The sequence below is a fragment of the Hordeum vulgare genome, chromosome 4H, assembly GCF_904849725.1.
Source record: "Hordeum vulgare subsp. vulgare chromosome 4H, MorexV3_pseudomolecules_assembly, whole genome shotgun sequence".
In the NCBI taxonomy this organism is placed as follows: Eukaryota; Viridiplantae; Streptophyta; class Magnoliopsida; order Poales; family Poaceae; genus Hordeum; species Hordeum vulgare.
Genome location: NC_058521.1, coordinates 524,970,721 through 524,992,879, shown reverse-complemented (window position 1 = coordinate 524,992,879; position 22,159 = coordinate 524,970,721). Strand labels below are relative to the sequence as shown.

The 22,159-nt window shown below is 48.0% G+C and overlaps 2 protein-coding genes and 1 non-coding gene across 3 annotated transcripts; 1 reads left to right on the top strand and 2 right to left on the bottom strand.

Moving 5' to 3' along the window:
- Positions 1–10,077: 10,077 nt before the first annotated feature.
- LOC123449264 (phosphomannomutase-like) lies at positions 10,078–13,940 on the bottom strand. The gene is made up of 11 exons (XM_045126411.1): positions 13,718–13,940; positions 13,468–13,655; positions 13,283–13,349; positions 13,093–13,169; positions 12,944–12,979; positions 12,799–12,854; positions 12,627–12,726; positions 12,434–12,529; positions 12,270–12,359; positions 12,013–12,064; positions 10,078–10,414 (listed from the first exon to the last, which is right to left on the bottom strand). The coding sequence occupies exons 2-11, from the start codon at positions 13,591–13,593 to the stop codon at positions 10,359–10,361; spliced, it is 756 nt and encodes a 251-aa protein (XP_044982346.1). The 5' UTR covers positions 13,594–13,655; positions 13,718–13,940; the 3' UTR covers positions 10,078–10,358.
- Positions 13,941–17,692: 3,752 nt separating this feature from the next.
- Positions 17,693–17,763, top strand: TRNAG-CCC. The gene has a single exon. It is a non-coding gene; the product is annotated as a tRNA-Gly (tRNA).
- Positions 17,764–19,313: 1,550 nt separating this feature from the next.
- LOC123446764 (mitogen-activated protein kinase kinase 9-like) lies at positions 19,314–20,690 on the bottom strand. Its single transcript, XM_045123308.1, has one exon. The coding sequence runs from the start codon at positions 20,525–20,527 to the stop codon at positions 19,532–19,534; it is 996 nt and encodes a 331-aa protein (XP_044979243.1). The 5' UTR covers positions 20,528–20,690; the 3' UTR covers positions 19,314–19,531.
- Positions 20,691–22,159: the final 1,469 nt, after the last annotated feature.

The following is a 22,159-nucleotide window of genomic DNA, read 5'->3' as shown; positions in this document are numbered from 1 at the left end:
TCGTGGGACGGTTTGCGGGGCGGATCGAGGGACGTGAGGACATTCCACTACATCAACCGCGTTCACTAACGCTTCTGCTGTGCGATCTACAAGGGTACGTAGATCGGAAATCCCCTCTCGTAGATGGACATCACCATGATAGGTCTTCGTGCGCGTAGGAAATTTTTTGTTTCCCATGCGACGTTCCCCAACATGTACTACCCCTTATGGGCGATAGTACCGCTCTTGGCAACGGTAGTACTGCCCTGGTAGTACTACCTCCCTCTGCATCCCTCTTGCTATGCTACTCTGGAGCCATAGCGGTAGTACCGCTCCCCAGGAGCGGTACTACCTCTGATGGGTGGTAGTACCACTCCCTGGAGCGGTAGTATCACTCATGTGCAGGCTGTGTGAGTGGGTAACAGTTGGTTCCCCCACTATATAAAGGAGGTCTTCTTCCCCAAGAACCTTACCTTTCCCAATGCTAAGCTCCATTGTTGCTCCAAGCTCCATTTTCGCCCGATCTCTCTCCCTAGCCAACAAAACTTGTTGATACTCCAGGGTTTGCTTGAGAGGGCCTTGATCTACCCTTCCATCAAGAGAAATTTGATCCCCCCACTAATCCCTTGTGAATCTTGTTACTCTTGAGTATTTGAGCACCCTAGACGGCTGAGGTCACCTCGAAGTCAAATTTCATTGTGGTGAAGCTTCGTGGTTTCGTTGGGAACCTCCAGTTAAGTTGTGGATATTGCCCCAACCTTGTTTGTAAAGGTTCGGTCGCCGCCTTCAAGTGCACCATTAGTGGAATTACGGCATGTCGCATTGTGTGAGGACGTGAGGAGAATACAGTGACCTTAGTGGCATCTTGGGAAGCATTGTGCCTCCACATTGCTCCAACGGAGACGTACTTCCACTTAAAGGGAAGGAACTTCGGTAACACATCCTCATCTTCATCGGTTTCACTTATGGTTACTTCTTACCTTTACATTGTATTTGTTACTTGCTTGTTATTGTTGTTGTTAGCATCATATAAGTTGCTCACCTAGTTGCATATCTAGACAACTTATTTATTGCTATACTTAATTTATTAAAAAAAAGCTAAAAATTGATAGTTGCCTATTAATTATCCCCTCTAGTCAACTATATCGATACTTAATTTGTACGTACCGTGCCCTTTCCTAGAAGAGTGTACACGCATGTACACGAGGTGCAAAAGCAAAAGCGGAGCTGGGTTGTTGCGCGGATAGAGGTAGGAGAAGAAAAGAGAAAGGAAAAGTTAAAAAACAACTGGATGATTTTTGAAGGAAATAAGCCTTCTCGCCCGCATGCCACGCGTCCTTCCAGGCCCACGCACTGCGACATCTGCCTTCATCAACGCTAGCCGCTCGTTTCTTTCTTCCATCGAGCTTCCAGCGAGATCCCCTTTTCTCTTTTCTTCTCCTACCTCTATCCGCGCAACAAGCCAACAACCCAGCTCCGCTTTGCTTTTGCTCCTCGTCGGAGCACCCCTTGGAGCGGCTTGCAGCACCAGGCAGTGCATCACTCTAGCAGCAATGATCTGTAGCACTAGCACCGACTTACAGCTCCTTGCGTCGGCGATCTGCAACATCCGCATCGACCTCCATCTCCCTGCGCCGACCCTTGCTGCCGCCGGTGTTGTAGAACGCAGTGGTGCTGGGGAGCTCCCGGTGTTGCAGAGCGTGCTGATGTAACGTCTCCAGCGTCGTGGGGAGCATCTCCATCTCTCTTGTCGCGGTGGTGCTGCTGCCGGTTGTGCGACAAGTCGAGGCCGGTGATGCTGCCATGAAAATGGGCGTTGCTGCCGGCGGCACCACAAGTCGAGGGCGATGATGTTGTCATGATGAGGCGCTGCTGTCGGCCACGCTGCACTGAAGCGGGCGCTGCTACCGGCGACAGCGATGCGATAAGTCAAGGACGGCGACGCTGCAATGAAGCGGCCGTTGCGCCGGCGTCGCTGCAATGAAGTGGTCGTCGCTTCTGACGATGCTACAATGCAGCGGTCGTCGCTTCCGACGACGTGACAAGTGAGCCCGGCGATGCTGCAGTGAAGCAGGGCGCCGCTGCCGGCGACGTTGCAGTGAAGCAGGGTCGTCGCTGTCGGCGACGCTGCATCAAAGCGGGCGCGAGCGTTGTGGCAAGCGGCGTCGCTGCAACAGTTTCTGGTGATGTTGTGTGGCGGCGACTATAAGTTGGGTGACGATGCTTCTAGCGTGAAACCGGTGGAGCAGATTGGTGTGAAGAGAGGAGATGGGTGTAGTCGTGTTGATCCATTCAATGGTTACATGGGATGAATTAGACGGCTGGCTACCCGACTGATTTCTTCGTAAAATTAATCAGTTGATTTGTAGCGGTGTAGATGGGAAGTGTTTCTCGATTTATTTATTTTCTGATTCTGACTAGGATGCTGTGCAGATCTGAAACCGTCAAGGAGATATAGTCATTTACGGTTTCGCCATACCTCCGTCCATATAATGTGAGCATTGCCCGATAATCCCCTCAAGTCGTAGTGTCATACCAGCCAGCGATCCACCGCTTCATCAGCTCCAACCATAGCTGCGAGTGGCCAAGCCATGTCGAAGCGGCGAAGGTCCGCCGACGAGGAGGGCGGCCCCCCGCGGCACTATCTATACTTTGTCGTGGATGACTGGACCGACGGGTACAGTATATACAAGGTGGACGTGGCCGACTTCGACGGTGACCCTAGCGCCGACTTGGACTCGCAGACTCGTCGTCTTCCCGGCCCGCCGGTCTTCCGCCTGGAGTGCTCCCACAGCCGCTGCCGTCACCCACGTTTCGCCGCCCTCGGCAGCCGGATCATCGCCATGGACTACCGAGAGAACAAGGCCACCACCCGCGTCCTCATGTTCGACACGGCGACAGGAGGCGTCGCCGTGGGCCCTTGCGTCCCCGCCGAGCTCCAGCGACTCTACAGGTTCGTGCCCGCCGGCGACAGTCTATACGTCGTGGGCACTCTAACGTCGGACGACCCGGCGTACTTCCGGTTCGGGGTGCTCGCCGCCGACGCCGGGAAGGGACGACGCTGGGCCTGGAACGCCGGGCTGGGCGGGCCGTGCAATATGTGGCAGGTCGTCTGCACCGCCGCGCACCCAGACGGCCGCACCATCTTCTTCTCCATGTACTATGCCATAACCTACTCGTTCGACACGGAGACTCGAGAGTGGAAGCACCAAGGCGACTGGAAGCTGCCTTTCCAGGGACACGCTTGCTACGACGGCGAGCTGGACGCGTGGGTGGGGCTCCGCCGAGGCCCCGACGAGCTCGAGTCGGGGACCGTGTGCTGCTGCGACGTGGTGCCTGCGCGCGGCGGTGACGGACAACGACCGCCGCCGTCGTGGAAGACCGTCAAGGAGAAGATTGTGTGTGAGGACAGGCGTAGGACCATGGGTACCACGCTTGCGCGTATCGGGCGCGGTACGTACTGCCTCGTCGAGTATCGGGCAGAGAAGGGCAGCGGGCATGAAGAATCGCGTCTGTTTTACGCGACGGCGTTTAGGCTCCGGTACGACAAGGACGGGGTGTTAGATTGATCTCTTTTTTAATGGGCCCAACGCTCTATTGGATCTTGACTCACGCCCTGATCGAGGGCGTCCAGCCCAAGCAAGGCTGGTGGGTCCCTGTCGCGTAGTGTTATATATAGAGAAGGTAGGGATCATGGCACGGGTTACGAGGTTCGCCACCATCACTGGTTTTCACTCTCAAACCCTAATCCGATCTAGAGGGATGCACTGAAGCGATGGGAAGTCCACCGCCGCCGCTACCGCATCTCTCTCTCCTTCCCCACCGTCGTCATCACCTCACGACGGTCTCTGGAGGGAGCTCATCGAGTTCATCACAAGGTAATAATCTACTACACCATCCCGAACACATCTGGCCTAAGATCCTCGGGATCTATCAATGGTATCAGAGCCACGAGGCTTTTGATGTGTTCTCGGTTTAAATATGTACAAGAAAGTATTCCCCTCCCCGATATGAACCCAAGAAAGGGCAAGGCACCGAGGATGGCTACGGCCTCATCGGCAAAGTAGCGCCGCCGCAAGGTCGCGCCTGTTCCTCTCGATCCCCACACGCATCGGTATGCCGAGGTGTGGGAAAGAAGAACCTACCTCTGTGGAGGCAAAGTATGGATCTAGATCCAGCATGAAAACTAAGAAGTGAATCGGATCCGATCCGAAAAAGAAAAAAAAAGCAGAAAGTTAGGATGCAAAGCAAAAGCAGAAAGTTCAACTCCTTCGGGGGGCAAAGAGCACCACAACCGATCCATTCGACGGCGGCGCGCTCACGCCGAGGGGAACGCGCGACCGGCGAAGGGGTCGGCAGGGGCGCGGCAAAGGGCAGAGGACGACGCATCGCGCCCATATCCATTCCTGTCACAGACAGGAAACGAGGGAAGGAGAGAGGCGCGGCGCGCGCGGCCAGAAGGGCTCAGCCCTTGCGCCAGCGGCTGGCGTCCTCTCCTACAAGGGGCGCGAGGGGGAGAGCCTCACTCTTGATCTACCACAGATAAGAAAAGGGCCCCCAACGCAACCCTTGACGGCGGCGCGCTCTCCCTCGGGAGCTCGCACGCATCGGCAAGAGGGGCGGAGGAGGCCATTTCGTGTCTCTCTTTCTCTCTCTGGACAAGTGAAAGAAAGAAGAGGCCAAGAGGGGGAAAGGGAAAGGGCTCGTGGAAGCTCGCCCGTGCTCATCGTCGGTCGGTGGCCGACGTAGCCACGGTCTTTAGAGAGACCAAGAAAGCGGCCACGAGTGACAGAGAGCCCCAGCGGCAGGAGAAGGAAGGGCAGTGCGCACGGTGCGGTGGCCCTAGGTTGCCCTTGCCGGCGGCCAGCCCTAGAGCTCACCGGTGGGAGAGCCGACAACTGTTGCCTCGCGAGAGTAGAGCGAGCAAGGTGGGCGACGCGCACTAGCAGGGACAGAGAGCGGCGGGCTGGGGGGAGTATGCTGGTTAGGGTTTTTCCCCGGTGGTTGCTGCTGGTTTTGATCCACCGAAAGCGCAGGCCTACCGTCAGATCGCATCCAACGGCTCCTGATCTCCCTTGAGAGAAACCCTAGCCCAGCCGGGCTCTTGGGCCGAAAGGAGAGAAAGAGCCGCGCCAGGCCGGGCGCTGGCATTGGCCCAAGACTGTCACCTTCTTTTGTTTTTAAGCAAATTTATTTTCTGTCTATTTTAGGCAGATATAAAAGTTTTTTCTAGGCATTTTTTCCTACGAAAATATGTTTAGAAAATAGCAAAGAAAAATGTTCGAAGTTTCTGTAAAAGCAATGTTGTTTTTTCTGAAAAGAAAAATAAATGGTTCTGAGAATAAATAAATAAAAAGATTTTCAAAAAAAGAAAAAATCATGGATTTTATAAAAGAGATTATAAAGTTCATGAATTTTCAATTTTAACAGAATATTTTTCTATAAAGGTATATGAATTTTCATATTCACGTTTTTCCGCTGCAAAGTAAATGTTTAATCCTCCAATTAAATTAGAACCAACGGGAAAATTTAATTGGAAGAACTGTTATTAGCAAAGTTTTTTCCTTGTGGGTGAAATAAGATTCAAACAGTTTCCGCTATGACAATAGAATGATGATTGTTTTAAAGTTAAATATGGTATTGTTATTTTCTGACCAACGTTGATGATAACAATACTATAATTGTATGAGTCATCCTATGTTTAAAGCTTAAATCTCTGATAAATTTTGTATCAAAGTGATCAATTTTTGGAGCACAGATAAAGAAACGCATATGGTTAATGATGATGATGATTATTTCTTAGCAAAGTTGTTCAATAAGAATACTATCATCACATTGTTTATGAGTTATATGCATTATTTCCATTTCTGCCCAACGGTGATATGGAATTAATGTAGAAGGATGATGTTTTATTCTAATTCTGCCACCACGGTGATTTAGAATATTCCAGAAAGTTTTAAAAGGTTTAATGTGCATGATTTTAATCAGACCAACGTAGGGTTATTTTTATGCTCATTACCATTGTTTATTGGCTAAGTTTTCTCAGACTAAAAGTTATTCAAGCTTTCACTCATGAAAGCGAATGTTTTGGGTACTAGTGACCCGAAAGATGGAAAAGAAAGGTCATAACTTGAGGGAATAAATTCTCTCTAAAGAATGGCTTCACAAGAAAATAACTCTTGGATATTAATTCAAGAAAAGAAAAGAGATAAATCATTGAGAGTCTTGATTGACGAATGTCTTTTATATACTCTCTATGATGAAGTCTCCTTTTTTCAATCAACATGATTGAAATGAAACAAGCAACATGCATGTTGAATTTGACCAACGTCGGATCAAACATGTGTGTCAAAGATAATTCAGATTTATTTCTGAATTTGATGCAGTCAAAAGAACCAATTATGGCATTTATGTCCCTTAAAGGGAATTACCCGCATGGCGGGAAAAGTCTGGGAAAAATGTTTGCGTAACCGGGTAAAGTTGACATTGTATTATGTCAACAATCCGTGTATGGCGGGAGAAATTTTGGCAAAGGCCTTATCCTGTATGACAGGAGAAAGTTATGATGACTCATGTCCGGTTAATGTGTCCCACTATGGCAGAAAAGTATGGAGTAGCTATGAAGCTTTCCTAGTATCGACCGTACACCTTATGTGTAACGGTCATTATGCAATCACTAAATCCAGAAAGGATAAAAGTAACAGACGAACCTAAAGACAAGAATGATATGCGCAAAAGAGACAATGATAAAGAACTCTATTGAGTTTCTGAAATGAAATGAGGAAAAAGTACTCCCATACCAGTTAACTTATAACTTCATTTTACATGAAGTGATAAGATGAATGAGCTAGATAATCGAAGTTTCCTCATTTCACAAGAGCTATGAATGGGTTTCGAAATTGTGGCAGAAAAGTTCTTGCCATATTTCGAGGGGGAGAAAGAGACATGAAATACATTGTAGTGTATTTCATGACTCCTCTGTACTTTAGATGATGTGATGCACATTATGCATCTAAAGTGATCCATTAATGAAGAATGTGATTGTCAAGGGGAGTACGACAGTCATCTGAATACCGTCATTATGATACCCCTAAAGAAAAGAAACAGTTGTATTTTCGGATCTTTTATAGTTCCGAATGCAGACTAAGGAATACAACAGTGGTGCTTAAAGTGCCATAAAGAAGAAAGTTTAAAGATACGCCATTTCTTCAGTGAAGATGGAGTAATCTGGGGGATCATGTTGTATGACCTATACAACACATGTTGTTAGCTCTATAAGGGATCTTGTGATACAGGTCCCTGTAAAACCTATTGCCTTTTGGAAATGGGTGACTATAGAATTAATGCCTCTTGGCAATGACGGAGCAACGACAACCCCATATGAAAGAAGTGCCAGTACCTGAGATTTTGATGGTCTCTAGGAATGTGAAAATCAGATACTTGTGACTACTATAAAGTCTATGTTAGTGAAATTCCATCATTTGAATTTCAATAACATAGACTTTATGAAGGGTCTACAAGGCAAATGTGACTCCAAAGGAAACATGTAAAGGTGTAAAACATGACTTAAATCGGAAGATTTTGTGCAAAGAAAATGAGAGGACAATTGCATTCATGCAAAGTTATAGAATGGGAAATTCGTTTCCCAATTCCTGTGCATGTGGATGACGTCCTACTTGCTAGTGGTGATGTCAATTCTAGTGCAGGAGGAGAGAAGAAGTTCTTGTCCTGAGAGTTCAAAAGAATAAAAGGGGTATTAGGAATGTCGCATGAAATGCTAAGAAAGATTTCTAAAGTATGCATACGAGAAAACCTACGCCTGTTCTTATAGTCAAGGGTAATGGAGCTGGAAACTATGGTGTTTCAAAATTTAATAAGAAAAGATTGTAAACCAATATGGTACCATATGCTTCAGTTGTTGGAAGCACAAGATGTTACCCTGACACAGTTCACGTATATATCCGAGTTGTTTTGGCAATGTCCACTCCATAGATAAATCAATGGAATGGAGTCAAAGATATCGGCCTCATGCTAAAAGAAATAATTGCTCTCAAAAGATTGTGAGTACAAAGATAGGACTTGTGAAATGTATAGCGAAATTCACAATTGTCGCTAACTTTCATACTCGGAGTTTTGTGTGGAAAATCTTCAAATGAGTAAAACGATTGTCATCAATGTGATGCAATGATATGTTATAGCTTGATATGAGGCTGAGGGACACGCAAAATGGTTAAGGCTACCTGTACCCGGAGTTGATAATGGTTGACAACAACGATAACCATTTTAAGATATTTCGCTCCTGTCAGAACGAGTCAAGTGTTGATGCCAAACACACTAACAAAGAATTACGTGTTGTGAAGGAGAAAGTCCGGAATTATGGAAAAAATGCTTGAAATATAAAAGCAACAAACAAGTGTTTGCAGATCTGCTTATCAAAGGCTTACCGCCCAGTGTGTTCGGAGAACACACAGTCGACATGGTTTTATGGTATAGTCTAATATTTCCGAACAATAAAGGGCCCAAGGTTAAAGAATCTGTCTCAAAATAGAGAGGTACATTGTGGCTGTCTGATTCCATCGGCAATTGAGTCGTGACGATGAAACATGCCCTATGCATTGATCTGTTACAAAATGGGTAAAGTTAAAAGTATATGATGAGATCAAGGAGGAGAATGTTAGATTGATCTCTTTCCAATGGGCCCAACGGCCCATTGGACCTTGACTCACGCCCTGATCGGGGGCGTCCAGCCCAAGCAAGGCTGGTGGGCCCCTGTCGCGAAGTGCTATATATAGAGGAGGTGGGGACCATGGCACGGGTTACGAGGTTCGCCGCCACCACTGGTTCCCACTCTCAAACCCTAATCCGATCTAGAGGCATGCACTGAAGCGATGGGAAGTCCACCGCCGCCGCTACCACATCTCTCTCTCCTTCCCCACCGTCGTCATCACCTCACGACGGTCTCTGGAGGGAGCTCATCAAGTTCATCACAAGGTAATAATCTACTACACCATCCCGAACACATCTAGCCTAAGATCCACGGGATCTATCACGGGGAACTTCGAGCCACGGCGCGCCGGACTCGCTCCTACACCAGTCCCAGAAAATCGAGAGGCGGCAAATTTAATTGGTGGGTGTTTGGCATGTGATAAGGCTGGTTGTAATGGGGAGTATCATATAGTAGTATCATGCATATGATACTAGTGTATGATACTACACCCGTAATGCATAGTATCATATGTTAGTATCATATGATATATCATTTATTGCCATGCATGACACATAGTAGCACAACATTTAATATGATACGGTATCATAATATGATAATCAAGCCTCTCTTTCTTCATTTAATTCTATGACACCTCATCAAAATTGCCTAGTTGGCATGCATGATACTACCATTACGACCGGCCTAATAAACGGAGCAAGGAGAATGGTCATTTCTCTTTCAGTCAACACACGTCGACCATTGGGGGGAAGACAAAGTTGGTGATGATAACACATGGAACTTTGGTTTTAGTGGCTTGCTCGATCTTAATGAAAATATCATAGGTAATATTATGCATGTTAACTACTTCCTCCCTTTCTAAATATAAGTCTTTTTAAAGGTTTCACCAACGGACTACATACGGATGTATATAGACATACTATAAAATGTAGATTCATTCATTTTGCTTCGTACGTAGACTCCTACTAAAATCGCTTAAAAGACTTATATTTAAGAACGGAGGGAGTAGTCAATTCTGATAAGGTGACATCAAATTAAATGAAGAAAAAAGGTTGAGTATCATATTATAATATTATATCATATTAAATGTTGTGTTATTATGTGTCATGCATAATAATAAATGAACTATGTTATCATATAACATATGATACTATGTATTATGGATTATAGTATCATAGCGTGATACTAATACATGATACTCTCCATTACAACCAGTCTTATATTATTGATCGAGGGAGTAGGTAACAAACAGAACAAACACTAACAAAAATCCATGAACCTGCTAGGTACACAAAAACTCTCACTCACCAACTTCCTTTCAAGCACAAACTCTTTTTCTTCCATAAAAACAAATAACAGAGACACGGGCTCCCTCACGGGACAAATATGCTCTCATACAATTGCGCCAAATGCACGCATACAAACATGCCCTCGTACATTTGCTCCGAATGCGCAACAAAATCCAATGTTTGTGAACGTACACCAGTACAGTTTTGTTTACAACAACAATGATGATAAACTGCTCCCAACGGGGAGGGATGCAAAAAATGTAGGAGTTGAAAGGGAGATATATCTACTGAGGAATTATTCAAAAACGGTGAGCGTTCGAGGGGGTGTGGAGAACCCAAATTAAATTTGGACGATAGTTTGGCGATCACTTTGACAGGAAGATAGATCTGCACTGCTGCACTGTGTCGTCGGGGCTTGTAACTGCACATGTAAATGGTCAGTCAGCACCAAATCCCGATAAATAAATCATGGGCTGGACACTTGGACTCGACTAAAAAACTGAGCCAGACAGCAGCTTCCCACTAACACGTGGAGTAACAGAGTAATGTATCGCAACTAAATCACAATGGGAGTTGTGCAATGTTTCTTAAGGGGTATTGATGCCTTATTGTTTAGGGTTAATTGGATTCATGCCAGTGCAATTTTCACGAGTTGGAAAATGCCGTTACAAAAACCGAAGTTGGAAATATGCCATTACAACTTTCTCCCTCTATAATATATGCCATTTTCTTCACTTAACAGAATAACGGCTCATTAAAGCCTTGTATTTCAATGTGTATTTCATTACTGACCATACTATCCATGTGCCCACCGAACTATTGCATTGGAAAATACGATTTCTGTTGGCCCAGCTCCATGCCGTCGAGTACTTCCGACGTACACAGCTAGCAAGCTAACCTTATGCACCTGACGGAACCTGGACACAGCTAGCACCACAGAAGATGCGCACATACACAGATTGATCTTGGCATTCATTGGCTCACACGCATGTACACAGGCACCTTGGCTGATCGATTCTGCCGCCGGCTGGAAACAACACAGGCGCGCAAGCTTCGACAGGCGGAGAATGCAACAGAGCCGGGGACTTTGGCGCAGCCAAGAGGAAGATGCAGCATGGTGAGCAAGCTCGTCCCAAGCGGCGGAGTGCAGCACGGTGGCGAGCTCGTCGTGGACTGCGAACGCGTCGGGCAGAGGCGGTAACCTCGTCGCGTCGTAGCATCAATGGGGCAGAGATGCGGCTGGAGCTCGGGCAGGTCGGGGACACGGGCAGGGAGCGTGAGGCCGACCACGGAGCGCGGACGGGCAGCGCCATGTCGACGGCTGGCGGGATCAACTCGAGGTCCAGCCCCGCACGCGCCACCTGCCGCTGCCGTATAAGGGTACTTACAAGTATACAAGGGTAGTATATGGCTAGGTATTGTTGAAAATGGCATATGTAGAGGTATGTGAAAGTTGTAGTGGCATATTTCCAACTTTGGTTTTTGTAATGGCATTTTTCCAACTCGCGAAAATTGCAGTGGAATGAATCCAATTAACCCTATTGTTTACTCGGCTCGGTACTCCATTACACCCTGAGGTGCACTCTTCAGGGACGAATATGACTTGAAAAGGTACCACTCCAGATGATTAAATAATACTAAATATGATGGTGAAAAGGTAGTTGCTGACAGCCACTACAGCTCGATCATCAACAATTCAGAGAAGTTGGATATTAATGATGCTGCCCTCATGCTTGAGCACAATGCCAAAAATGAAATCAGTTAGCAACTAATGATTTCGTTGTCTATTTGCATGCTCTATGCAGTACAACTCATTAGATTCATATCTGAGATATAAAGTTTTTCAAAGATGTTCTCTCTGCCTCTACTGTTTATTAACCAGCTCTTCGAAAAATCTCCTATTAAGCTGTGATCTTTCTTATCATGCAAAATTGCTCATTCAGGGATTGTCCTATACATAAAGGTCTCCTTGATTTCATAGCCATTAGAAGAATAGCTTTTAACATACAACCAGCATACCTGTATGACCAACTGTTCTGTCAGACTCAAATATCTCATGGTCATTGCCACCCTATTAAATATAATGAAAGGGAAAAAGAATGTCAGTTCCAGTTTGTGGTAGTACAGCTAAGTTTGTAGTAATTAAATGGGATGTCGTTAACAGTGGCTTGAAAAGTTTATCAAACATCATCTTGTGTGCACAAAGGTACTTCACAAAAAGAACAGGAGATCTCTTTACTTGGAAGCACAGCACAACAAAAGTATACATCTCTTACCTTGTAGGTTTTGTCCCCAAAGAAATGAATTTCTTTGAATTCTTCGAGATATCTCAAGCAGTAGGTTTTGTCCCAGCCTTGTGGGAATACCTGAATTCAGTAATGCAGTGGTAAATATCAAACTGATTGTTTCTAGCGGATATTTAAGAGTTTAGAACACTCACATCAAAACTGATCTGCCCCCCAATAGAAAAAGTCAGGTTCAGGTGTGCGAACTTTTTACGAAGCACTGACACCATTTTAGGCCGAACGTTATGTACCTAAACAAAACAAGCCGATTCAGTTTCATGTTTCTCTAATAGCTATTTGCCCTTTCTGATTATAATTAACTACTTGTTCTTATAAGACAATCTGAACCTTATCATACTTCTCAAAATCATCACGTTCTTCTTGACTACAGTTCCTCCAGATAGGGGACACATTGATCATTCCACTCCTGAATTCTATGAATGTGCCCCTGAGCAAACATTTACTCGGTTAGTAAAGGGCTGGCGCCTGAGGGAATTCTCGAACATGATTCTGCACTGACCTTTTAATTGGGATATCCAAATCCGCAATGTAATGAAGAGTGAAGTTAATGAATTCCTGCAAAGAACACATAACATCAATACCAAGGCCTCAAAACTCATTGGCAAGGGCATTACAAGAAAGAACGCCACGCGACAAAGACTCACCTTAAGCTGGTCATCTCCAAGATAAGTTTTCAAGCTCTTCAGAGTGAAGAACAGCGGTCTATATTCAGTTGTGGATCTTTATATAACATCTCAGTAAACCCTGTACACTCGTGCTAAAACAGCGCGCATTATGCGGTGTAGGCACTTACATGAGTCCCAATGAGCTTGCCGTCCTTGTGCGCGACCAGGCCGTTCTCGGAGAAGACGTAGTCGTAGTCGGTGATAACTGCAGAAGAGAGAACAAATATCAAACGATATTGCTGCAATTGCTTACAGTTACAGACAACACGAACAGACAATGGAGAAACGAGTAGCTCTGAATCCAAGACGGTAGGATACCTGATTTGCCGAGCTGCTCGGAGATCTTGACCAGATCGGATCCCCCCACCACGCCGACGGTCACATTCTGTTCCCAGAAGAAAACCAAAGAGCCACAACCAGACATACAGTGAGCAATCTCGCCTGAGAATCCTACAGATAGAGAAAATGAAACGAGGGAACGACAGGGTCGCATTCGGCCTCACCACGCGCAGGCGCTTCATGAACTCGAGCATCTCCAGCGTCACCTCCTTGCGGGGGGCGGTGAGGGTGCCGTCAACGTCGAAGAGCGCGAGCACCCCTGCGTTCTTCCTCGCCGCCGACGCCGCCATCTTACTCCTCCTGCTGGAGCTTCTACAGGGAAGGAGGGACGGGGCGCACCTCCTCGCGACGGCTGCGTGATATGCGACGGTCACGGGGAGGAGGCGGAGGAGGCTGCAGGAAGGTCAACTGTACCTTGTAGGTCGGCAGCGCCGGTTTAGCGCCGCGGAGAAGGCAGCAATGGTGCGGGGTGCGGATGCCCTGCAGGTTGGAGGCGAGCCGGCGAAGGGAAGGGACCGTGCCGCCGGCCGGCGCCGTGATGGGAGCGGGCTAGCTGGCGTCGGTGTCTCGGGGACAGCCCACAGGGGGTAGGACAGCGGAGCGTGGGGGCGATACGGCAAGGAGATTGAGATGGACGCCTGGGAGGGGGGCGGCGCTGGCTGCGGCCGTGTGCCCGTGTGGCGGCGCCTCGCGGAACTGTTTTATTATTATTATTTTGAGCGAGAGGAGAGGAAATAATTTTTTGGGGTCACGATATCTGTGTTGCATCCATCCAGACCAGCCCGCACGCCCACATTCGGACGTTTCAACCCGCAGCCCGCACAACCGGTGGCTAGGTCGGTCGCCCCGCACGACCCTGGCTTGTCACCGTTACTCTCTTTCACGTTCGGTAGTTGTCATATGGAATGAAAAAGCAGTTGTCATCCCACTTGCTGGCAGTTGCCATTCAAGTGATTGGGCCGGTTCCCCGCACGATCGTGGCTTGGCACCGCGCTGTCCTCACATATTCGGTAGTTGCCATGCAGGGAGAGTAGTTGTCATGCACACCGAGCAGTCGAAGGAGATGGAATGAAAAGCAGTTGCCATCCCAATTTGATGGCAGTTGCCATTCCATTTTGCTGGCAGTTGCCGTCAGTTTTCATGGTAGTTGCCATGCGGATTGAACAACAACTATGCACATGTAGTTACCATGTAGTAGTTGAGGAAAAGTGCGCGGCGTGCGGGTGCAACCGTCGACACACCACACGCAGGCATGGCACTGCAAAAGCAACCCGGGAGATAGTGGGCGTGCGGGCGAACAGGATGAACGTCCACACACCGGCCGGTCATACGTGACATATAAAATTTGGCAAGATTAGTGCAACAAAAACGGACGGAGGAAGTGATGTGAGTGGGGTACTACCTTGTTGGGCTCACATCGATGGGTTGTCATTTTTGGGCCTTCATAGAAACAAAGGTAGGTAAACGTTTTACGTTGGCGCGTCGGTCGAAACTTTGGTTGGTCGCTTTCACGCTCGCAACACGCCCATCCATTTCTGCTTAAGTCTGTCTTCCTTATCCCCTCCACACGAAGCGCTTCGCCCTTATCCCCTCTGCATCGCCAGTCATTTCTTTCTTATCCCTTCGCCCTCCTCCACCTGCATGTACTGTTCCGCGAGCGGCTATCATCCACCTGCATGTGATGCTATGACGAGCACCTACCCGTGCTCCTCCAATGAGCAGCCACCATCCACCTGTCCGCGCTGCTCCGGCGAGCACCTGCCCGTACTGCTCCGACGAGCAGACGCCCATCCACCAACGTTACCGAGCAGCAACCAACGCTTGTCGCCATGGCCGCCCGAAGCAGGATTTGTTACAACCATGTTTTTTCCTCGAACCAGCCCACGTATTTGCTACCACCCACCACCCAAAATCTGGTACCAAATTGATTTTTGCTCAAACCGACAAACCATTTTGCTAGAACCGTTTTGTTTTTCGCTACTACTGTTGTTCTCCGAATTTGTGTGGATTTGTGCTACATCCATCTTCATGACATTGCCTTTTTTGGTCATTTTCGGTTACAACCCTGCTATGATTTTGCTGGAACCAAAGACAAATTTTGCTACCTCCACCCATGGCGGTGTTTGTCCATGATGGCGATGGATTTTTTTTCCTCGATAGGATCAGTACAATTTTTGATACAACCAGCGAGCAGGTTGCTTCAACCAACCGTTGGATTTTTTGCTGGAGCATGTGTTTTTCAGAGATGCAAAGCATTTTGTTTAGAGCTACAACCATTGCTGAAAAACGTTACATCCATCAACCAAGAAAGCTACAACCACCTTTGAGAAAAGCTTCAACTGGATACGAGGTAGCGGAAGGTCGGCCACCACGCAGCCGCAAAAATCTGTAACCGACATCGAGAAAGTCTACAACACGCTTCTAAAAAAGGTTCAAACAGATAACAACTAGCTAACAATGGCGAGCAGCGGAGACGGAGTTGCACGGTTGTGCCGTGACGGGGGCATGGTGAGCTATGGCGGCGGGCTGCAACGATGATGGGACCTTCTCGGCGGTGCTGCATCCAAGGAAGACACACCGGCCCGGCGGAGCTTGGAACATCTTTCTCTCGACGGGTCCGACGGAGCTACATACCGGCGAGCTCCGACAGTGAGAGTCCCTGGCGAGGTGCGAAGGCGAGTGTCCTCGGTGAGCTGCGAAGCGGCGGCCAAGGACGAGCACGAGGAGGCTGACTCGCGCGAGATCCCTTTTTCTGTTTTGCGCACGCAAGCGGAAGAAGGACGATGACTTGGTCAGAGCAATCTCGGTCATTCACGCTTGCAAATCGAACGCCTCGCAGTTGACCGTACCAAATTTGGACGGCGCGCTGACGCAGAGTACTATCCTAAAACAAATCCTCGGAATTCTGGGGGACACCGTGCTTCCCACAAAAATTTCATTTCTCAAAGAAAGAAGTTTTAATTGCATGCCGATAGGTTAGCTAAGGTTTTTCATTCTTTGGATCCAGGACGACTCGCCTGGTTGGTCAAACATCATGATCCCTTTTGTATCCCATAATATGTAAAATTTGATGAATAAAACCTGGTTTAATTCTTAAAAAAAGCTACGCCAACGGCATTCCTAAAAAAATAACTACGTGAGTGACTAGTCTATGCTCTCTGGTTTGCCGACTACTCCCTTCGTTCTTAAATATAAGTCTTTTTAAATGTTTTATTAGCGGACTACATACGGATTTATATAGACATACTTTAGAATGTAGATTCATTCATTTTGCTTCGTATGTAGTCATTAATATAATCCTTAAAAAAATTTATATTTAAGAACGGAAGGAGTAAATGAGTATTTAAAAAATCACCCTACACTCTTTTTTTTTTTTGCGGAGCAGTTACGAAACCTTTTGATGAAATTTGGTTTATGCATCGTCCAAGAGGCAGTACTTTGAACTGGTTAACCGGCAGAAATCGCAAATCGATTGTGCACGAGCCCTGTGATTGGATGATGTGAAACAGTTCGATGCACTTCCTTCTTCTGACGGTGCACGGTAGAAGTCTATCCATGGGACTTTATTTTACGGAAGTCATTTAGAGATAGGAAAGAACATTTGTTGAGAAGAGAGAGAATATAAACAACAATCTATCAACGATCGCATTGCCATAAAACCGCTTAAGACGCATCCGAAATTTTACCCAGCCAAATCCCCCCTTAATGCACGTGTCAAGACCTACTTAGACCATTTCCAACACGCGATAAAAAATAACGTGCTAAAATATTTTTACAGCGCCATTTTAGTAATTTTAGCATGTCGTGGTCGATTCAATCCAACAGACGCACAAAAATATACCAAGAAGCGAACAACGCGTAGCAGTTCAATGAACGCACTAAAAAATAGAGGCGGTGAGGCGAGCTCGTGCTCCCGGCCGGCGAGCTCCAGGCAGCGAGCAGAAGAGCAACAGTTAAAAACTACATGTAAAAATAAAAGATACCCGCACAAAAAAAGAAAAAAGAGTGCGAAAAAGGAAGCTTAGTATGATGTGCTGCCTTCGACAAAGGATGTCTAAGTATGGAAAACACCGAATTTGCATAACGTGATTTTGAAGACACCGTGCTTTTGCTTTCCTCCGACCAATACATGTCATATTTTTCTAGAGGGAGTGGGGGACTTTCTTGATACCGAAGCTTATCGAAAGAGCCGTGCAGTAATGCACACGCATATTGTGTTAGATAAACAACGAGCATTGTTAACATAAGAATCGTATTTGCTCCCAGACATGAATAATCTATAGAGCTTGTCGTCATGTCGAAAATGCATTTCCTTTTATCCTAAGCACGAGGTTCATCTCTTTTCTTACATCGGTTAAGAACGTTTTGAGGAGTACCGCGAACACCAAAGCGCATCTGGTGTAGTGGTATCATAGTACCCTCCCACGGTACTGACCAGGGTTCGATTCCCTGGATGCGCACTTATATTTTTTCCTTCTGTTTTCGTTTTTTGTCATTGCAGCAAATCCACATGCAACTGGGCAAACGTGGTCGCCTAGTCTGCTGCACGCGTGACTTTTCATCTCAAGATCGGGTGCCGAAAACACACGTACTATGAGGCTGTGACACCATGCCTGACACCGGCAACACAGCACCGCTTGTCCCATGGCTCTCGATCGGCGCAGCAAGGCAACACGCAAGATCCTCCGACCCCAGCTGGCGCGCCGCGATTTCTTCATCTGCGAACCATCTCCGATGATTCCGTCCGGGCGATCCATCCCGCACAAAAATGAAAACTCCTTGTTGCTGAATGCTGATGCGACCGGTCTGCCTGTCTGTACTGCTCTCTCCATCCGCATTGACAAAACGGAGAGATTCTGCAGCGAGGATATGAACATCGGAAGTCTTCCGCGGTCGCGTCTAGATCGAGCACGACAGCGAGAGACCGTGAGCGGTGGAGGACGTTGGAAGACGGACGGAAACAGGCGGGCCCGTCCTCCGTTTTTCCGCATCGTCTGCGGCCGTGCTTGGGATCTACTTATCCGGCCGCGCGCGTGCGCAGGCGCTACGTCTGTACTTGGAGAAATACCTGTATCATGCAGCGGCTAGGGGGGGTACTCTGTACTGATTGGCTGCGCGCGTTGCCTGACGGAAATGCAAGCACTCCGTGCACAACAGTGTGCTGTCGATCTTATCTAACTGAAAACCGATCGTCCTTTCGATCGTTAGGACTACGTTATCACCACAACCAAGTTCAGGAGTAATGCTTTAAGCTGACACCTGCTTGTCTAATCTGTGCCACTGATTGATAGCTAATCCGTGATCGGCTAGCGCACTGATTTCGGGCCATCCTCAACAGTTCTCTGTATCATACTCCAGAAAACTGAATTGGCATATTCGCCAGACTTGGGGCACCACAAGAATCCAGAAACCCCAAGCATTGGCCTTTCTTTAAGCCCTTTCCACTGGCACCGTCATACGTATGCTAGCCCGTGTCATGTTCATCGCTTCATAAAGAAAAAAAGATCATCGTTCATCAAGATTAGAAATTAGTAAATGGCCTTTCTGCCACATCAGGCACCGTCATTGAAAATGGCAAATCTGGTACCCCTAGCTAAGAAGAGATAACACCGTCAATAGGTTGTATTTGCGATTATTGTATTTTTTTTTCGAGTTTGCGATTATTGTACTTAACTGCGGGACAAGAAGCAGGAAGAACTTTGTGGTCCTAGTAAAAGTGCTCTGTCTTTTTTTTTTTAAACGAGTACAATCAAAATCACTCACGTATGCGATTATACGATCGTGCACTCATCCCTATAGACTCACACAATAGTTGATCGTGCACTCATCCCTATAGACTCACACAATAGCTGTGTCAATATCCTGTTGTGTAATGCATCTGTTCTCGTGTGTCTGCTCGCTGTGTTATAGGAACTGAGCCTTATAGGTTTATAGCACGTGAAATTTCCTTAACCATCACAGATCGATCAGATTTTCGCACTAACATGTAGAGTAGAGTAGCTTCTGATTGTGATGAAGAAGGTAGTATCAATTCTCAAAACTGTCTGTCGCAATTTACGTGAAAGAACGAAGGAATCCTCTTGGATACGGCAAAAGGATGGGAAGAAAAAAAGGGAAACGCCACATGGGACAGCTTATTTCTCCCCGTGGCCTAGATTTATGTACACGTCATCAGCTTGGACGGATGGATGGACTCCTAACTCTCCTCCTAATAATTAACCAGTTTGGCTACTGGTCGCCCAGCTCCGCGGCCTCCGCCACGAGCGCGGCGAGGCAGCGCTGCGCCTCCTCGGCGTCGCGCTCGGCAATGAACGGGTGCTCGAGCAGCTCCGCCACGGACGCGCGCCGGCCGGCCTTCTTCTCGAGGCACCGCGCCACGAAGTCCCGGAACTCGTCCGACGCCGCGGCGGGGGCCTCGGGCGCCTCGCCGAAGCATATGGCGCACATGAGCGCGGCCCAGTCCGGGCGCTGCCCCGCGGGGAGGAGCGGGAAGTGTCCCAGGTACAGCTCCAGGATCGCCATCCCGAGGCTCCACACGTCCGCCGCGTACGGGTCGTAGTCGCCGGCGTAGGTCTCCGGGTCGAACCGCTCCGGGGACATGTAGGCGGCCGTGCCGACGTAGGACGCGCAGGGGTCGAGCCGCCGCCGCAGCACCTTGCCGGCGCCGAAGTCGGCGATCTTGACCTCGCCGCCGGGGCCGACGAGCAGGTTGGCGGGCTTGAGGTCGCGGTGCACGACGCGGAGCGCGTGCAGGGCCTCCAGCCCCAGCAGCGCCTGCCGCGCCACGGCGGCGATGGGGCGCTCCCCCATGGGCCGGCCGAGCGCGCGGAGGAGGCCCGCGAGGGAGCCGCCCGACACGAGCTCCAGCGCCAGCGCGGCCGGCTGCGCCGCCGCGGGCGACGGGATGACGGCGTGGAGGCGCACGACGTGCGGCGCGCCGGAGGCGAGCATGAGTATCTCGGCCTCGCGGGCCGCGGAGGGGTCCCCGTCCCCCGCGGCGAAGAGCTTGAGCGCGAAGTGCTGCGAGGTGCGGCGGTGGCGCGCCCTGAAGACGGTGCCGCCGTTGCCCTGGCCGAGCTGGGAGATCCTCTCGTAGTCGGAGAGGCGGGGGAGGCCCTCGCACGGCGCGGCGGCGGGCGGCGGCGGCGGCGGCGCGCGCAGGGCGAAGTGGTCGAGCGGGAGGGTGAGGTGGGGTAGCTGCCGGCGCTGCCGGACCAGAGCCATGGGAGACGGGATGGGTGGTGAGTCCTGAGTCGAGGTGGTGGTGGGTGGGCGGGCGAGGTGAGCTCCGGAGGCCGGCAGCTGGTGGCTAATGATAGAGAGTAGGCGGAGTGCTCCGTGGCGTGCTGGTGGTATATATGGAGGGGGACGGCGACGGGTGGCGGGTGAGTGGAAGCGAGCGGAGTTCGGGTGGAGGCACCGGAGGGTGAGCCGTGAGCGATTTCAGCTGGGGTGAGAGTGATTTCGGTTGGATCTCAATTTCTTTCTCCCGTGCGTCCGCCCTTCCTTCCTTCCTTCCTCTGCGGCCTATCATCTTGCACCAATGGTGCATGTCGTTTTTTATTTTTGTTTTTGTTTTGAGAACCAGGTGCATGGCATTTTGGTGTCCGCGATTCCAACGTCCCTTGTAGTGTGTGGCTTGGATATTTTTAGTGTGGAAATGTGCCGGTAATTAGCCTTGTAGTATTAGATGCCCCTAAAAAGGTTAGACTTCCAAATGAGGCCGCTTACATTTCTCAAAATCATTGAAAAGTAAAAAAAATGAGGATGTACTGCCTTTGTGAAAAAATATATAAAAGGATTTAGATCATTACGGAGTACATACGAACTAAATGGAGTCCTTTCCCGCAAAAAATAACAATATGAACATAGTGCATAGGGAAAAAGATCACCGAGGGCTTCACCTCCAATCTTGCACACTGGGAATGTTCACACACCTGGTTCTATGTACAACTAATCTGCACACAATTAGTAAGGAAAAGTGAATACTTATACTCCCTCCTTCCCAAAATATAAGGCGTCTGTTGATTTTTTTTGTCTCCGTTGCATAATTTTGACTATGGTTTTCACGTATTCTATGTTTGTTAAATTACTATACACACATATGAAATAAATTGTTTTGCAAGACAAATACATTGATATCGTTTATACATGTTCAATCTATGTACTTTGTTATAAATTAGTGGTTAAAGTCACCCATTAAAGACCATGCAAAGTCAAGGTCCATAGATTTCACATGTACAAATAATATTACTCTAAATATATAACAAAGACTGTGCAAAGTCATGCCCCTTAGATTTCACATCTCTTATTTGCATATGATACATTTTTGTTCTTTGAGACTTCCCTTGTACAAGCTCGATGTGTTAGAGATGCTCTTGATCTGTATGCGTCAATGACTCGTCAATCCCTCAATTAATTTAATGGTCGATCTTGTGTATTGATGCTTGTATGACCATCCACGAGGAGCTGGTTAGGGATGGTCTCAGCGTGACAAGTTCATGTTTTAAGGAGAGGTATCTTGGCCACCCTACTCGAGAGGGCCGAATGTCTAAAGCGTTTTCAAAACTTGGAAGCAAAATTGATTAGCGAGGCTTAGAGAGTTGCGTGATGGACACTTTGCTCAACTAGATAGAGAAGTTTTGATCAAATGTGTCGCGCAAGCGATTACAACTTGTGTATGGGTGCGTTTAAACTTCCCTTTTTAGTTTGTGATGATCTAACTAGTCTAGTAAAAAGTATTATCGGGGTTCATCTAATTTTCAACATAAAGCGCACTCGAAGACATGGAGAAAATTACAGCAGCCAAAAATAAGGGAAGAGCTGGCTTCAAATATTTCCGTGTGTTTAATCAAG

What these genes read in the sequence shown, in the direction of transcription:
- LOC123449264 (XM_045126411.1), bottom strand. Translation starts at nt 13,593, where the DNA reads ATGGCGGCGTCGGCGGCGAGGAAGAACGCAGGGGTGCTCGCGCTCTTC. An exon ending in GCAAGCTCATTGGGACTCAT is followed by an intron (nt 12,980 to 13,092) that starts GTAAGTGCCTAC and finishes TTCACTCTGAAG; the next exon opens with AGCTTGAAAACTTATCTTGG. An exon ending in TTGGATATCCCAATTAAAAG is followed by an intron (nt 12,727 to 12,798) that starts GTCAGTGCAGAA and finishes ATGTTTGCTCAG; the next exon opens with GGGCACATTCATAGAATTCA.
- LOC123446764 (XM_045123308.1), bottom strand. Translation starts at nt 20,527, where the DNA reads ATGGCTCTGGTCCGGCAGCGCCGGCAGCTACCCCACCTCACCCTCCCG.